Source organism: Chanodichthys erythropterus, chromosome 6 (genome assembly GCF_024489055.1).
Source record: "Chanodichthys erythropterus isolate Z2021 chromosome 6, ASM2448905v1, whole genome shotgun sequence".
In the NCBI taxonomy this organism is placed as follows: domain Eukaryota; kingdom Metazoa; phylum Chordata; class Actinopteri; order Cypriniformes; family Xenocyprididae; genus Chanodichthys; species Chanodichthys erythropterus.
The window spans coordinates 33,496,227-33,514,019 of record NC_090226.1 but is presented as its reverse complement, the minus strand read 5'-3'; the positions used below and the strand labels follow the sequence as shown (position 1 = coordinate 33,514,019).

The window sequence follows — 17,793 nt, the reverse complement described above, 5'->3', positions numbered from 1 at the left end:
CCCATCCATCAATCCATTCATTCATTTTACAAACCGTTCGTCCGCAGCGTACAGCGTAATAAAATACATTTTTAATTGATTGTTACATTGTTTATCTAAGGTTTATATGTAATTTCCATTACATAATTTAGGATAAATCCTTTCACCTTTATACTGGAGCTGCAAGTTTCAAATAATTATTAAACAGCAAGCACAAACTAAGCAAAGGCGGCTGCCCGGAAGTCTTCAGGATTACTAGAAAGCAACAGGCAGGTGAGTTTATATCAGGATTAGAGCTAAACTCTGCAGGACAGCGGCCCTCCAGGACTGGCATTGCCCACCCCTGATCTAGAGGCTCATTTGTTTCTGACAGTGTGCTCATATTTGTGGCGTCCCATGAGCTCTGGGAAAGGTGTGTGAGTGTGTTCTTGTGTGAGTGTGTGTTAACATCACTCCTGTTCACCGCCTGCTGAGGTACCAGCTGCTGTTATTTCATTTCAGTCACTCTGTGGTTTGTTAAATCAGTTAAAGTTGCCATTTCACAGAATATAGGACTTTTTCTAACTGTGCTAAAATAAGAAACTCAAAATTCATAACCAAAGTCCACGCAGATCATTTCAGTCAGCAACTCAAACTTACCATCATAAGGTACTGTATTAATATGAAGGAATGTTCCATATTGATTTTACCTGTATTTGTGAATTGTGTTGTTTTGGGGTTAGAGGAGATGTCTGTAAACAGATGATAACCAGTACCTTTTTCACTTTTCTACAGATTTTTTTTTTTTCAATGTGATGTTTGGTGACACACAAAGGTTAGCCAAACATAACACAGCTGATTTATGCAGAAGTCTTAAAGATACAGTAGATAAAACAGCCTGTTTGATTGTAAGACATCTCTGATAGACATTTGATTAAGGATTGAGCAACTCATTTTCATGGTGTGTCTCGCTCTGAACATGCATTGTGAAGATCAATGATATCCAGGCTAAAGTGGTCTAAAAGAGATCCAAGTTCCCTTGACCTGGGTCAAATAAATCCTATTTAGATTGTTTGTTCAATTTCATATATAAAAGCTTTTTATATGTGTGTCAATGACATGACAGGTCATTTTTTTGTCCAAAGGCCTTAATAATAATAAAAATCAAAGATATGATATCCAAAGTATGTAAGGTAGTACAACTAGATCTCTTTTACTAAATCCAAAAGGTTTAAATTATATTTTGCTACATATAAAGATTTTAAAGATTTTGAAGTGTCAAAAGGTCATTCGGTTTAACCGTCCAAAGGCCAATACAGCCATTTCATTTGTGATTAAAATATCTTAAAATGTAATGCATGTATATATTTTTTATTCTGGCATGACTTTATAACATTATATATCAGCATAGTACAAAATGGTATTAAAATTATGTGTAGAAGTCGTTGCTTTGTTATGAGAAAGAATGTCTGGAAAAATGAATTTCATTGATGTCATTTGAGGTAACCAATATAAAGGATCAAGTCATGCCATCAATATCATGTGACAGGATGTGACATCATTCAGACACCTGCACAGGACCACATGGTCATGAAGCAAAGTAGCTAACTCTCTCTTAACTATTTGAATTTTTTTTTTTTTTTTGACTTCATGTCAGGTCATTCGGTGCAACCGCTATAAAACATGAAAAGAAAAAAAAAAAACTTGTACTAAATATAAAATGTTTGATTGTCCTTTTGTGAGCTAGCTAGATATCAGCCTTTTAGCACTGTTTGAAAATACGGTGTAATTAAAATTAAAATTTTGGTTAAACCGAATGACTTTTTTGGTGACAAATTTTGTCCATCTTGTAAAAAAAGACAAATTATAAAAACCACACAATCTCATTGTTAACACTTAATAAAACTTCAAAATTAATTATATCTCCATTGTGTGTGTTTTTTTTTTTTGTTTTTTTTTTTTTTTTTACACTTTTAAAACCTTATTCTTCAACTATATATTTGAACAGTATGAAAATGCCCTGGTAAATTACTGTATATTAGATGTTAGCTGGATTCTAGTGCCTAAAGCCTTACTTGCACTACATTATAATTCAAGTATGTGATGAAGTTCCTGTTTCTACACTGAGTAAAAATAGAGCTTGTGAGATTTCATATGTCATATGCTTTATTTGCTTTTAGACTGCTTTTAATAGTTTTTTTGCTCTTTTGAACTTTGTGGTCTTCATGAAATCTCTTTTAGCCAGCAGTGTGAGCGGACAGTATGTTTGGTCATAGATTGCGTTGTGTTGTTTGACCTCTAGCTGTCCTGTGTTCTGATCTCTGTAGAACTGGCGCTCAACTGTACTCTCACCGGTTGCCAGGACAACTGTGCTGTCACACGCTCCGGCCCCATGTGCTACTGCAAGAGCGGCTATGAGATCAGCCAGGACGGAAAGAACTGTAAAGGTCGGTTGCAGTGCACACACTCACACCAACATATGGACGCAACGAAATAGACATTATTGCAGATATGGAGAGCTGATAATTATTTTAATTGTATTGGAATAAACAATATGAAGACTGAAACTGTTAGAATCATGTAAGAATCAGGTATCATGAAAGGAAAAATGTCAGTCAGCTGGTCATTGTCACAAATTATTTTTCATATTAGGCTTTTTTAAGATACTGAGAGTCTGACTGTACAACAATCCATGACATGGATATTTACCATAATTACATAAATGTACAATTATTGTATTATTTAATATGATCTCATTTGAGAAAATAACGTCATGCCACACTGTCTTAGGACATAGAGTAACATCTAATTTTTCTCATTTTCTTACACTCTAAAAAAAGTTTTATTTGTTAACATTATTTAACTACATTAATTAACATGAACTAATAATGAACAATACTTCTACTGCATTTATTGCCCATTTTGTTTGTCAGTATTTTTTTGCCTTATATATATATATTTTTTTTTTTGTTTGTTTTTTTGTAAAAATGTCCAAACATCTTTTAAACAAGTTAAATTTACTGGTGTGACAATAAAGTGTAAAATAATAAGACTTGTGATCTGAAAATATGTCTAGAATGCATTTTTATCCCATTGCCAAGTTTTTACTTGTAATACTTACTTGTATTAAATTGTAAATATAGTAAGTATAAAAGATTGTTTCTACCACAGAATAATTAATATATAAATAAATAGGTAATTGAGGCTGTTTATCTGTTATTGTCAATTCTCGCAATTGCAAGTTTATATCTCACAATTCTTAGAGTAAGAAATGAAGTAAATAAAGTCAGAATTGTGGGATATAAACTCACAATTACAAGATCAAGATATAAAGATCAGTCAGTTCACAATTCTGATGTTTGTTTTACACCTCACGATTCAGACTTTCCCCTGGTTTCACAGAAAAGGCTTAATCTAATTCTAGACTAAAATGCATGTTTGAGCTGTTTTAACTGAAAGAAACTTATATCTTAAAATATGTCAGTGTCACTGTTTTGTCTCAAGATGCACACCTGAAATGTGTTTTTCTAGTGTATGTTTGTAAAAGCTACTTAAATATCCTAATTGACCTAAGATCTTATCCTGGCTTAGGCTGTCTGTGAAACCGGGCCTTTATTTCTCAGAAATGCGACTTTATATCTGGCAGTTCTGAGAGAAAAACATCTCGGTTACGACTGTAACCTTAGTTCCCATTCAGTCGGTCACGTTCGACGTACGTCGGACAGACCGACGAATAGGAATCTCGCTAGAGAGGCCAATCTACTTCGAGTGTAACTAAACGAGCCAATGCACATTGGCATGCAATCATATGCATCAGCTGCTCGCCTCGCAGCGCGGGTATATAATGAGCAGCAGGTGCGTTGCATCTTCAGCTTTTCGCTTCGGAGCCAAACCTTCTATGAAGACAGCTACTGAAAGCGAGTGTGGTGAACGAGTCTCTCTTCAAGACGTCTCTTTGTTGCGAGGTGCAGGCGGACAGCGCAGCAGCGGGGCCGATTCTCCTTTTGTTTTTGTTTTTGCCTTTAATTTGATTGAGCAAAGCTGTAATCAGCGTGAAGGCCGTTCTCACGGCTGGTGAAACGGTGCGCCTAGAGCGCTAAAAAGCTGTTGTTACAGCTGGTAAGAGGAGCGCCTTCAAGGAGAGTGCACACGACAGGCTGCACATTCCCTGTCTGTGCTGCAGCGGCTATTCCCCTGCGTGCTTCAGCACCTAAAAGAGTCAGTCCTTGAAAGAGCTAACACGAGTAGTTCGCGTCTTTTTAAAGATGTCGTTCTACTTGTGTGTTTCTGGATGCGGTCGTTACCTGGCGCCTCGGGATGGTCACCAGCGCTGTATCGCGTGCTTGGGCTTAAGGCACGCTGAGGCAGCGTTTGTGGATGAGTCATGTACCCATTGTGGGAAGATGACCATCGCGGAGTTGCGGTCGAGACTCCACTTTCTGCAAAGGGGTGGAGTCCCGCTCCCGACGCCTCGCTCCAATCCTCCTCAGAGGGTTGCTGCGAGCGGCGGGGCTGGTGACTTGAGGATAACGGTGAGCGCGCTTCCTTCGGGGAACCAACCCCCTAGGAACCCTCCCCCTCGTGCGCTCCGCAGCCAGTAGAGCTGCCCTCGGAACGTGGTGGACCACCCCAGAGGTGTGTACCATCCGTTTCCTTCGGAGCTCCCCAGACGACCGGATGTCGATCGCTGCATCGGAGGGTGAGCCTGATACTTCTGGGGAGGATGAGTCGGCGCAGTTGCCTCCTTCGGGGGTGACAACTGTGCCCGACACGGACCCGGAAATGATGGCTATGCTTTCCCGGGCCGCCAACAGGGTCGGGCTCGTGTGGAATCCTCCACCGTGTCCCGAACCCTCGAGGTTGGATGACTGGTATCTCGGGGTGGCCAGGGCTGGTTCTCAGCCCCCCACCCCAGTGCCCTTCTTCCCGGAGGTGCATGAAGAGCTCACGGGCACGTGGACGGCACCTTTTACTGCCCGAAACCGTGTCGGTGGGTCCTCCTCCCTCACCACCCTTGATGGCGGGGCAGCGAAGGGTTACACGCGCATACCCCCTGTGGAACGGGCCGTTGCTATGCAACTGTTCGGTATCTCCTGCGGGCGGGGGTACGAGCATCTCCCTTCCCGGGCCTGTAAGTACTCGTCGGATCTTACCGGCAAGGCTTATCAGGCCTGTGGGGAAGCTGCCTCTGCCTTACACGCTATGGCGTTGTTGCAGGTCCATCAGGCCAAGGCACTGAGGGACCTGCACGAGGGTGGTCATGATCCACAAGTTCTCCAGGAACTTCGTGCCGCGACGGACCTCGCGCTTCGAGCGACGAAGGTTACGGCGCGGTCAGTGGGTCGTGCGATGTCCACTATGGTGGTCCAGGAACGCCATCTCTGGCTGTGTCTTGCGGACATGAGGGATACCGACAAGGTCAGGTTTCTTAATTCCCCCGTGTCCCAGACCGGCCTTTTCGGCGACGCGGTCGAGAACTTTGCCCAACAGTTCTCGGCTGTACAAAGGCAGTCTGAGGCCATCAGTCACATCCTGCCGAGGCGGTCAGCTGCTGCACCTCCACCGCCGGCGGCACCTCAGACTACCCGTCGCCGAGGGCGCCCCCTGCAGCCGCCCCCGCTCCCGCGCCCCAGCAGCAGCAGCCTCCATCCAAGCGGCGCCGTGGAGCCGGTCGCGGGCGGGGCGCCCAGCCCGTCCAGCCACCCCCCAAGAAGAAGGGTGGCAAGGCCAAGTCCAAGCGGCCCTAGGACGGGCGACCCGGAGATGGAGGGGACTGCTCTTCAGGAGGTGGTGAATGCACCACTCCTTCCCCCGGAGGAGGGCCGGGTGGAGAATCTTTTGTTATTTCCTTTTGTTCCGCCGCTGGCTCAACGGCCAGCGGTACCCAAATTTTCAAGAAAAGAGCAGTTTCCTTTATCTCCGGGTCCGAAGAGGGCTCGGAGAGCAGTGGGAGGGCTAGAACCTCACCACTCTCATCCACCTCTTCTGTCGCCAGCGGACAGCAGCGAGCAGCAGGTAAGCAAATCCTCGACTGCTCCCTCTGTCCACCCGTGGAGGCAGGTAAGTGTTGCACAGCACACTGTGACCCCGCTTCGGGCCGCCTCACACAGAGAGCCTCCCGGGCCGCGTCCCTGCGTTCCACCTCGCTGCCCCGCGGCGGGTACGCCGGTGGTCCCCTTGGTGCCGCTGGTGCGGTCTCTGGGAGCCTGGCTAGCGCTCCCCAGTCCGTCTCGCTGGCTCCTCCGGACCATCAGGCTCGGCTATGCGATTCAGTTCGCCCGGCGTCCCCCCAAGTTCAGGGGCGTCCTCTTCACTTCAGTGAAAGATGTCGATGCCCCTGTTCTGCGTGCGGAGATTGCAGTCCTACTGGCGAAGGACGCGATAGAGCCGGTCCCTCCAGCCGATTTGAGGTCAGGGTTCTACAGCCCCTACTTCATTGTACCCAAGAAAAGCGGCGGGTTACGACCGATCTTGGACCTGCGAGTTTTGAATCGGAGCCTTCACAAGCTACCGTTCAAAATGCTTACGCAGAAACGCATTTTCGAGTGCATCCGTCCCCGAGATTGGTTTGCAGCGATCGACCTGAAGGACGCGTACTTTCATGTTTCGATTCTTCCGCGACACAGGCCATTCCTGAGATTCGCGTTCGAAGGTCGAGCATATCAGTACAGAGTCTTACCCTTCGGGCTGGCCCTGTCTCCCCGCGTCTTCACGAAAGTCGTGGAGGGAGCCCTTGTTCCCATGAGAGAACAGGGTGTTCGCATTCTCAACTACCTGGACGACTGGCTCATTCTAGCACAGTCTCGGGATCAGTTGTGCGAACACAGGGACTTAGTGCTCAGGCACCTCAGCCAGTTGGGGCTTCAGGTCAACTGGGAGAAGAGCAAACTCGCCCCAGTGCAGAGGATCTCTTTTCTCGGTATGGAGTTGGATTCGGTCGAACGGGTAGCACGCCTCACAGAGGAACGTGCTCGGTCGGTGTTGAACTGCCTGAATACGTTCAATGGCAGGACAGCGGTCCCACTGAAGTTTTTTCAGAGGCTCCTGGGGCATATGGCGGCTGCAGCGGCTGTAACACCGCTCGGGCTGCTTCATATGAGACCGCTTCAGCACTGGCTTCACGGCCGAGTCCCGAGATGGGCGTGGCAACGCGGCACGTTCCGGGTGCCAATCACTCAGGAGTGCCGCCGAACCTTCAGTCCGTGGTCGGACCCTTTGTTTCTCCGGGCAGGAGTGCCCCTAGAACAGGTGTCCCGGCATGCTGTGGTTTTCACAGATGCTTCTGCCACCGGCTGGGGTGCCACGTACAACGGGCATGCAGTCTCAGGGGTTTGGACGGGACCCCATCTGCATTGGCACATCAATTGCCTCGAGTTGCTGGCAGTACGCCTTGCGCTGAGCCGCCTCAAAGGCCTGCTTCGCGACAAGCATGTACTGGTCCGTACGGACAACACTGCGACCGTTGCGTACATCAACCGCCAAGGTGGTCTACGCTCCCGTCGCATGTCGCAACTCGCCCGCCATCTCCTCCTGTGGAGTCGGAAGCATCTGAGGTCGCTTCGCGCCATTCATGTCCCTGGTGTGCTCAACCGTGTGGCCGACGAGCTATCACGAGCTGCGCTGCCCGGAGAGTGGCGACTCCACCCCCAGGTGGTTCAGCTGATCTGGAGAGAGTTCGGAGAGGCTCAGGTAGACCTGTTTGCCTCACCAGAAACCTCCCACTGCCAGTTGTTTTACTCTCTGACCGAGGGAACACTCGGGACAGACGCACTGGCTCACAGCTGGCCCCGGGGCCTGCGCAAATATGCGTTTCCCCCAGTGAGCCTACTTGCACAGACCCTGTGCAAAGTCAGGGAGGACGAGGAGCAGGTCTTGTTAGTTGCGCCTTACTGGCCCAACCGGACCTGGTTCCCAGAACTCTCACTCCTCGCGACAGCCCCTCCCTGGCCCATCCCTCTGAGGAAGGACCTCCTCTCTCAGAGACGGGGCACTCTTTGGCACCCGCGTCCAGACCTCTGGAAACTCCATGTCTGGTCCCTGGACGGGACGCGGAGGTTCTAGGTGACTTACCCCCGAGGTACTTAACACCATCACTTCGGCACGTGCACTGTCTACGAGACGTGCTTACGCCTCGAAGTGGAACCTGTTCGTCGAGTGGTGCTCTTCTCGCCGAGAAGACCCCCGAAGATGCTCGATCGGTGTCGTGCTTTCCTTCTTGCAGCAAGGGTTGGAGCGTAGGCTGTCCCCCTCCACCCTCAAAGTCCATTCTGCTGCTATCTCCGCTTACCACGACCACATAGATGGCAAATCTGTTGGTCAGCACGACCTGGTCGTCAGGTTCCTTAGGGGGCGAGACGGTTAAATCCTCCTCGTCCCCCTCCAGACCCTCTTGGGACCTTACTCTGGTGCTCAGAGCACTCCAGATTGCTCCCTTTGAGCCTTTGCTGTCAGCAGACTTAAAGATTCTCTCTATGAAAACTTTGCTGCTGGTGGCATTGGCCTCCATCAAGAGGGTAGGGGACCTGCAGTCATTTTCGGTCGACGAATCGTGCCTAGAGTTCGGGCCGGGTGACAGCCACGTGGTACTGAGACCCCGGCCTGGCTATGTGCCCAAGGTTCCTACCACTCCCTTCAGGGATCAGGTGGTGAGCCTGCAAGCGCTGCCCTCGGAGGAGGCAGACCCAGCCCTGGCTTTGCTCTGTCCAGTTCGCGCCTTGCGACTGTACATAGACAGAACTCGAAGCTTTAGGACCTCAGACCAGCTCTTCGTCTGTTACGGAGGCCAGCAGAAGGGAAAGGCTGTCTCCAAGCAGAGGATGGCCCACTGGATAGTGGATGCCATCGCCCTGGCTTACCAAGCTCAGGGCGTGCCCTGCCCGCTCAGGTTGCATGCCCACTCCACGAGAGGTGTGGCATCCTCCTGGGCGCTGGCTCGTGGCGCCTCGCTAACAGACATTTGTAGAGCTGCGGGCTGGGCGACACCTAACACGTTCGCTAGATACTATAGCCTTCGTGTCGAGCCGGTCTCCTCCCGTGTTCTCGCCTCAGGTCAGAGGCACGGAGAGGCCCCGGCTTAGTGTCGGCTTGCTGCGCTACATGCGCATTCTATTCTCCAGAGAGTCCCTACGGGCAGACCCTGTTGAGTCCTCCGGTTACCCTTCGGCAGCCGACGTGGCGGAGCGTCTGGCGCCAGGCCTATACTCCGTTGTATCCTTGAGAACCGGATTTAGGCTGGGTTCCATATGTGTGACCCTACGGGGATCCCATATGGCTTTTTCCACGGCTGCTCCTAAACGAAGCCCGTGTCTTTCCCTCTGGGAGAACCCATCTCTCACCGAGTGGAGTCACCCCAGTTCTTCCATATGTTGTACAACCTACAAGGTTAGTCCATATGTACTTATCCATATAACTCCTTCGGGGAAGGATATGGCTTCCGCAGCGTTCCTTATCGCATGTAAGGCTACGCTTCCCAGCGTTATCCAATTGTCGCACTGAGTGGGTTTTGGGAACAACAGTGATCGACCCTCTCTGCGTGAGCCTGGTCCCACCGTCCTTAGGCAAGGGGGTTCAGGTGGCTCACGACAGAGCGCTGGAAGAGGGCAGCCCCTGTGGCGCTTTGGTAGGGATTCCTATTCGTCGGTCTGTCCGACGTACGTCGAACGTGACCGACTGAATGGGAACGTCTCGGTTACATAGGTAACCCTCGTTCCCTGAAGGAGGGAACGGAGACGTACGTCCCGTCGCCACAGGCGTTGTCCTGCTGATGCTGCCGCCTGCTGCGTTCGGCTCCTCAGCAAAAACCTGAAGATGCAACGCACCTGCTGCTCATTATATACCCGCGCTGCGAGGCGAGCAGCTGATGCATATGATTGCATGCCAATGTGCATTGGCTCGTTTAGTTACACTCGAAGTAGATTGGCCTCTCTAGCGAGATTCCTATTCGTCGGTCTGTCCGACGTACGTCTCCGTTCCCTCCTTCAGGGAACGAGGGTTACCTATGTAACCGAGACGTTCCCTGAAGAGGGAACGAGACGTTGCGTCGAGAATGACGCTGTGGGAACGCTCTGCGTAATTGCGTCGTGAAGCACCTATGAAATCAGTCCAATGGCGTGACGGAAGGTGGGTGACGTCATGACCAGGAAACTATAAAGCAAACCCAGACCAAACAATGTTAGCTTCTGATAGCCCGAAGCAAGTCGATCACAGGCATGCCGGAAGTATGGCAGGGCGACGCAACGTCTCGTTCCCTCTTCAGGGAACTAAGGTTACAGTTGTAACCGAGACGTTCCCTTTCAAGGGAACTCGCGTTGCGTCGAGAATGACGCTGTGGGAACGTTTATACCCACACAGCCATACTGACCAGTGCCTGTCTTGTGTGAAAACAGGCAAGCACAACTAAGACAAAGCAACTGGGACCCAGGGGTGAAGCCCAAATCTAGGTAGTAAAACCTGAAGAATGTGTGTGGAAAGGACCAGCCCGCCGCATCACAGACCTCTTGTAGGGATACCCCTATAAAAAGGCTTCCAAAGCCGCCATACTCCTGATCCGACGCACCACACAGGAAACACCAATGGGTTTCTCCCCAAAGACACCACCCAAAGGTGCGTGGTAAGCAGCTAGGCCGCCACGTAAACCCTTAGAGTGGAGGGGGAAAACCCTGCAGAGAATCGATTCTGCAGAATTCCAGCCCTTACCAGCCGGGCAGTAACTGGATCCCACTGATGATTCTGCCAGTTTCCTTGTGCAGGGAGCTCTGGAGTTAGCATGGTCTTACAACCTCAGTTGAGAGACCTGAGTCTACGAGTTGGGCCTCCTCAGAGGCCAAACCCATATCCATAACTCTGCTCTCCAGAACTCCCGGGAGTAGAACGATCAGGGAAACCGTGTACAGACACAGCCTCAGCCAAGTCTGCACCGCGATATGAGCTCCACCACCCCAGGGTGGAGTCTCCATTCCCCAGGCCTCAGCCCCTGTCTCGACAGGATGTCTACTCCCTAAATCTGGTGCCCAGGGATGTAGAGCCTGAGTCATCATCAACAGGCAGGTGCCTGGAGAAATGATAACCCGTCCACAGACTCTGAGCGACCATCCATGATCACTCCCCAGCCCGTGAGGGAAGCATCTGTCGTAAGCGTTACGCGATGACAAGGAGCTCCCAAGCACAGGACCCTGGGACAAGAACCAAGACCTCTTCCACAAAACGAAAGTACGAAGCACCTGCGCGTAAAACTTAATCATGCGGAATGGGTTGCCCCTCAAGGAAACCCCTTGGTCTTGAGCCACTACTGCAAAGGTCTTATGTACAGCTGGCCAAAAGGTATCCCGTTGGACGCAGCTGCCATCAAACCAAACAGTCTCGCAACTGTCTGAGAGTGAGTGACTGGCCTAGTTATCTTGCTTAAGCTTTGTGGATCGAAACGATGCCTGCATCGTCATCTAATCCCACACCACGCCTGAAAAGTGGTCCTCTGAAATGGAGAAAGCACACTTTTCGTTGCGCTCAGCCTTAACCCCCCATACTTTCATGCGGCAAGGATGACATCTCGATGCCTATCCGCCATCTGCTCACACTTTGAGCCAGAAACACAGGGTGACAAGACTAGGCCGAAAGGAAGGATGGAATATGGGAGTATGCGTCCAGAGATCTATCGTGACAAACCAAGTCCTCGGATCTGATTATGTCCCGAATCGCCTCAGCGCACAGATCAAAAACTGGACACAACCCCCCATCCTTTTATGGAACAATAAAATATGATGAGGATGATGAACACATCTTAAAGATCCTCTTCCCTAGCAGAGTTTATCTCCTGTTCCATAACCAGAGCCTGCTCAGGGCCTACCACTGAGGACAGGAACCCCCAAGTGCAGGACCCATTGAGATATATTGGCAGTCTTTCATGCTGTCAAAAATCTACTAAGGGAACCAGTCTCTCGAGACTGGCCTCCGGAGTTTTTGAGTAGCCAGTTCGGTGCCCTGAAGCAGATGACCGGCAGGGAACAACCGAAACTAGAACTCGCTGGAGACCGCTGCGCCCCGAAGCACACAAGGTGGCAGGGTTGGCAGAAAGGCTCCCTGATGGCCCTGAAGGGAAATGAGCACCGTATTAGGAGGTGTTAACCACTTTCCCTCTGAGGCCAAGAGAGCCAGCCTCTCGAGACTGGTCTCTGGTATTACTCAAGCAACCAATTTGGTGCCCTGAAGCGGCGAACCGGCAGGGAACAGCCAAATTGATTGCTGTGAGACCCTCCGTAGAGGGGGCGAGCATCCCAGTGCGGCTACATTTCCAGGCGGACACTGAGATATAGGCTCAGTGGAGACCACTGCGTCCCGAAGCACACAAGGTGGCAGGATTGGCAGAATGGCCCCCTGAGGGCACCGAAAGGAAATGAGCACCGTGTCATGAGGTGTCGAACACTTCCCCCCGGAGGGGACTGCCCTCTCACAGCCTTTTTGAAGATAATGACAGTCCTCAGATCCATCTTACCCCGAAAAGACTTTGTACTAAGAGAACCAGCCTCTCGAGACTGGGCTCTGTCATAACGTGAGTAGCCAATTCGGTGCCCTGAAACGGGAGACCGGCAGGGAACAACCAAACTAGAACTCACTGGGGACCTCTGCGCCCCAAAGCACCGAGGTGGTGGGGTTGGCAGAAATGCCCCCTGAGGGCACTGAAGGAAGATGGGCACCGTGAAGTGAGGTGTAACCCATTTACCCCGGAGGGGATGCCCTCAGAGGTCTGACACCACTGATGTCAGAACCTCTTCACCGAAGCCTTCTTCGCGATAACGACGATCCTCAGATTCGTCTTACCCAGAGGAGACTTCAGCTAATAGCGCCAAAGGGAGATGGGCACCGTATAATGAGGTGTTATCCATTTCCCCCTGGGAATTCACCATTCAATTCCTCAGAATTAAAAAGCAGCCAAATCAACCAGACAAGTAAACACGGTCTGGACTAAAGGCAGAAAATAGTGAGTAAAACAGGCATCTGATTTCCCCAAAATCAGATGAGTAATTGTCATTTAATTTCTCAAAATTAAATGCAGCAAAATATCAACCAGACAAGTAAAAACGGTCTGGATGAGAGGCTGAATCTAGTGTATTAATACATACATCTGATTCCCCCAAACAGATGAGTAATTAACATTTAATTCCTCAGAATTTAATGTAGCCAAAATCAAACAGACAAGTAAAAACGGTCTGGATGAAAGGCTGAATATAGTGTATTAATACAGATCTCTAACTTCTGAAAAGTATTTATCATTTAATTTCAAAAAAAAAAAAATTAAATGCAGCCATATCAAGCAGACAAGTAAAAACGGTCTAGATGATAGGCTGGATATAGTATTCTCATACAGACACAAACTTTTCAAAGCAGACAAATTTTCATTTAATTCTCAAATTAAATGCAGCCAGTAAACAAACACACAAGAATACATGCTGAATGTCCTAGCTGAAATATTAAACACAAAAAGAATTGTAGCTCGAAATAGTTTGCAAGCGATCATAGGGACAAGCGAGAAAGGGAAACTCCCGTCTGCTCAGTTCCCTCCGAAAGTACATATATACATTACAGGCACGTAATCTACGCGCTGCCTCGGCAAACGCGAGATCCGAGCCCTTGATATTATAGCAGACCAGTAATCCACGCGCTGCCTCGGCAAACGCGAGATCCGAGTCACTATATTCTTATTGCAGACCAGTAATCTACGCGCTGCCTCGGCAGACGCGAGATCCGAGCCATGCTTCATTGCAGACCAGTAACCTGCGCGCTGCCTCGGCAAACGCGAGATCTGAGCCTTAGACATTTATTCCCTCGAGAATAAAGCCAACGGGAGCGGACCTAAAAACTCCTGATAGTACATGCTTTCCTTACACTTCGGGACATTTTTATGAATGCTTTTAATTCTGTCAGCCCAAAAGAGAGCTGACGTGCACACATGCCTCACTCCCATACAAACAACACATAAATCACGTGTATCCCCAGCGAGTGCAGGGAGAAACACATGACAAACTGCTGTTTGCTCGCCATTATACTCCTGTCTAGATAAATTTAAGCTTGTGGACAAACAACAATAAATAGACAGAGACAATTTCACATAGAGCGCTTGCTGAAGGCACAGAAGCTAACATTGTTTGGTCTGGGTTTGCTTTATAGTTTCCTGGTCATGACGTCACCCACCTTCCGTCACGCCATTGGACTGATTTCATATGTGCTTCACGACGCAATTACGCAGAGCGTTCCCACAGCGTCATTCTCGACGCAACGCGAGTTCCCTTGAAAGGGAACTCAGAATTTCTCAGAATTGTGAAATATAAAATCACAGTTGCGAGAAGAAAAGTCAGAATTGTGAGATAAAAGTTGTAATTACCTTTTTTATTCCATGGAGGAAACAAGCTTCCATAAGTAAGTGATAAAGTTCTATTACTAAATTTAGTAAAAACAAAACATATCAGATTTCCTATAGCATATGCTTTTATTTGATATATTTGCTCTTAGACTCCTTTTAGGTTTTTTTTTTGTTGTTGTTTTTTTTTAAGCTTTCCAGCCTCAATAAAATCACTTTTATGAGTCTTAGCCAAGATATATTATCTATGGAAGGTTTTTTTCCACTATGGAAAAAAATAAAAATAAAAAGGTAATTTTTACTTTTTTTCTCGCAATTGCAGGTTTACATCTGGGAATTCAGACTTTTTTATAAACTCACAATTGCATGCTTTAAAGCCAGAATTGCATAATATTGCATAATTCTGACTTTTTTCCTTACAATTGCACTTATATCTCAGAATTGTACGTTTACGGCCTGTTTTTTTTTTTTTTTTTTCCACTAGAAAAACACATTACAGGTGTGCATCTTAAGACAAAACAGTGGCACTGACATATTTTAAGATATGTCAGTACAAGTTACTTTCAGTTGAAACAGCTCAAATATGCATTTTAGTCTAAGACTAGCTTAAAGGTGCCCTAGAATGTTTTTTTACAAGATGTAATATAAGTCCACTGAATGTGTCTGTGAAGTTTCAGCTCAAAATACCCCATAGTTGTTTTTAGATTAATTTTTGTAACTGCCTATTTTGGGGCATAATTAAATATGTGCCGATTCAGGCTGTGGCCCCTTTAAATCTTCACACTCCCGGCCCCCTGAGCTCACGACTCTAATACCTTGCATAAAGTTCACACAGCTAATATAACCCTCAAAAGGGATCTTTACAAAGTATTCGTCATGCATACTGCATGCATGCATCAGATCATGTAAGTATAGTATTTATTTGGATGTTTACATTTGATTCTGAATGAGTTTGATAGTGCTCCGTGGCTAAAGCTAACATTACACACTGTTGGAGAGATTTATAAAGAATGAAGTTGTGTTTATGAATTATACAGACTGCAAGTGTTTAAAATGAAAATAGCGGCGGCTCTTGTCTCCGTGAATACAGTAAGAAACGATGGTAACTTTAACCACATTTAACAGTACATTAGCAACATGCTAACGAAACATTTAGAAAGACAATTTACAAATATCACTAAAAATATCATGATATCATGGATCATGTCAGTTATTATTGCTCCATCTGCCATTTTTCACTATTGTTCTTGCTTGCTTACCTAGTCTGATGATTCAGCTGTGCACAGATCCAGACGTTAATACTTACTGCCCTTGTCTAATGCCTTGAACATGGGCTGGCATATGCAAATATTGGGGTCATACATATTAATGATCCCGACTGTTACGTAACAGTCGGTGTTATGTTGAGATTCGCCTGTTTTTTGGAGGTCTTTTAAACAAATCAAATTTACATAAGAAGGAGGAAACAATGGAGTTTGAGACTCACTGTATGTCATTTCCATGTGCTGAACTCTTGTTATTCAACTATGCCAAGGTAAATTCACTTTTCAATTCTATTACACTTTTAAGCCTTGTCTGTGAAACCGGGGGTATATCTTGCAATTGTGAGTTTATATCTTACAATTCTGAGAAAATAAGTCAGAATTGCGAGATATAAACTCATTGCAAGAAAAAAAGTCAGAATTGCGAAAAGTCGCAATCATCTTTTACATTATTTTTTTTTATTTGGTGGCAGAATCAAGCTTTCATAATCACCCAAGAAAGATGTTATCTTAAATAATATAGTTTCTCTGAAAGGCATTTTTTATGGATGCTTGGATATTCCACTGTAAAACCAGACAAAAACACTGATGTTGTTTTATTGTGTCTGTGTGTGTTCAGATTTTGATGAGTGTACGGTGTACGGCACCTGCAGTCAGACGTGCACAAACACAGACGGCTCGTACACCTGCTCCTGTGTGGAAGGTTATCTAGTCCAACCAGACAACCGCTCCTGCAAGGCCAAGAACGGTAAGACAAACATAACAAAGATAAGATAAAAAAAAAAAAAGTTCGCCTCAAATACATGCATCCGAATCAGCCAGCAGTTTAATTCATTATGATTGGCTGAACTGTTATTATATTTGAGATGAAACAGATGTCTTCCTGTTGCCGTAGTGCCTGTGGATCGTCTCCCTGTGTTAGTGATTGCGAACTCTCAGAACATCCAGATCACGTCTCTAAGCGGCTCCAGCAGCCCATCGCACATAAGCACAAAACAGACCACAGCCATGGACTTCCTGTACGCGCAGGAAACGGTGTGCTGGATCAATGTGGGCGACTCCCCTGCGGGCACACTTCTGAAGTGCGCTAAGATAACAGGACTCAAGAGCTTCACAGATGAGAGAACCATCAACATCACCCTCAGCTTACACCGTAAGTCACGCTGACGTCATTTCACATTGCAAACCACTCTTTTACGCAGTTATAATTGAGGAAGTTCAGACTAATTAATGAAGATGCTTACACTATGTTTTTGAGATAATTTGGTGATGATTCAAATAAACTGTCTTTAAGGTCTGTAAGGTCAAATGTTCATCACTTCTGCTCTGAATTATGCCATAAACGGTGTTTTTTTTTAAAAACATAGTCATCTCACGCTGCATGTTTATCATTATTACTGTTGCATTCAGCTTTAAAGGAACAGCAAAAGGCTTTTTCTTCCAAACCCATATGACTTTAAACAGATTTGTCAACAAAATTAAAGGATTAGTTCACTTTCAAATGAAAATTTCCTGATAATTTACTCACCCCCATGTCATCCAAGATGTTCATGTCTTTCTTTCTTCAGTCGAAAAGAAATGAAGGTTTTTGATGAAAACATTCCAGGATTATAGTGGACTTCAATGGCCTCCAAACGGTCAAAATTACAGTTTCAGTGCAGCTTCAAAGGGCTTTAAATGATCCCAGATGAGGAATAAGGGTCTTATCTAGAGAAACCATCGCTCATTTTCTAAAAAAAAAAAAAAAAAAATACATTTTAACCATAAATGCTCATCTTGAACTAGCTCTCCTCCTCTTCTTCTCTATTTGAAGTGTATTACTGCCCTCCACAGGTCAAAGTTTGAACTAAATTGTCATATACAATATGTCAGTGCAAGTATATAACAGTTAGTTCAAACTTTGACCTGTGGAGGGCAGTAATACACTTAGAAGTGTCTACACTGCTGGAATTCTAATAGAGAAGAAGAAGAAGAAGAGAGCTAGTTCAAGATGAGCATTTGTGTTTAAAATGTATAAAATGTAATTATTTTTTAGAAAATTGCCGATGGTTTCTCTAGATAAGACTCTTATTCCTCATCTGGGATCATTCAAAGCTCTTTGAAGCTGCACTGAAAAACCTTCATTTCTTTTCGACTGAAGAAAGAAAGACATGAACATCTTGGATGACAGGGGGGTGAGTAAATTATCAGGAAATTTTAATTTGAAAGTGAACTAATCCTTTA

The 17,793-nt window shown here is 46.7% G+C and overlaps 1 protein-coding gene across 6 annotated transcripts in view; it reads left to right on the top strand.

Annotated features, from left to right (window-relative positions):
* The window catches only part of lrp1aa (low density lipoprotein receptor-related protein 1Aa), a 223,629-nt gene that overhangs the window by 68,006 nt on the left and 137,830 nt on the right, over positions 1-17,793 (top strand). For all 6 annotated transcript variants that reach the window (XM_067388716.1, XM_067388715.1, XM_067388717.1 and 3 more), the window contains exons 4-6: positions 2,286-2,405; positions 16,190-16,318; positions 16,466-16,723. In XM_067388716.1, coding sequence (XP_067244817.1) covers positions 2,286-2,405; positions 16,190-16,318; positions 16,466-16,723 — 507 coding nt within the window. The remainder of the gene's footprint in view (positions 1-2,285; positions 2,406-16,189; positions 16,319-16,465; positions 16,724-17,793) is intronic.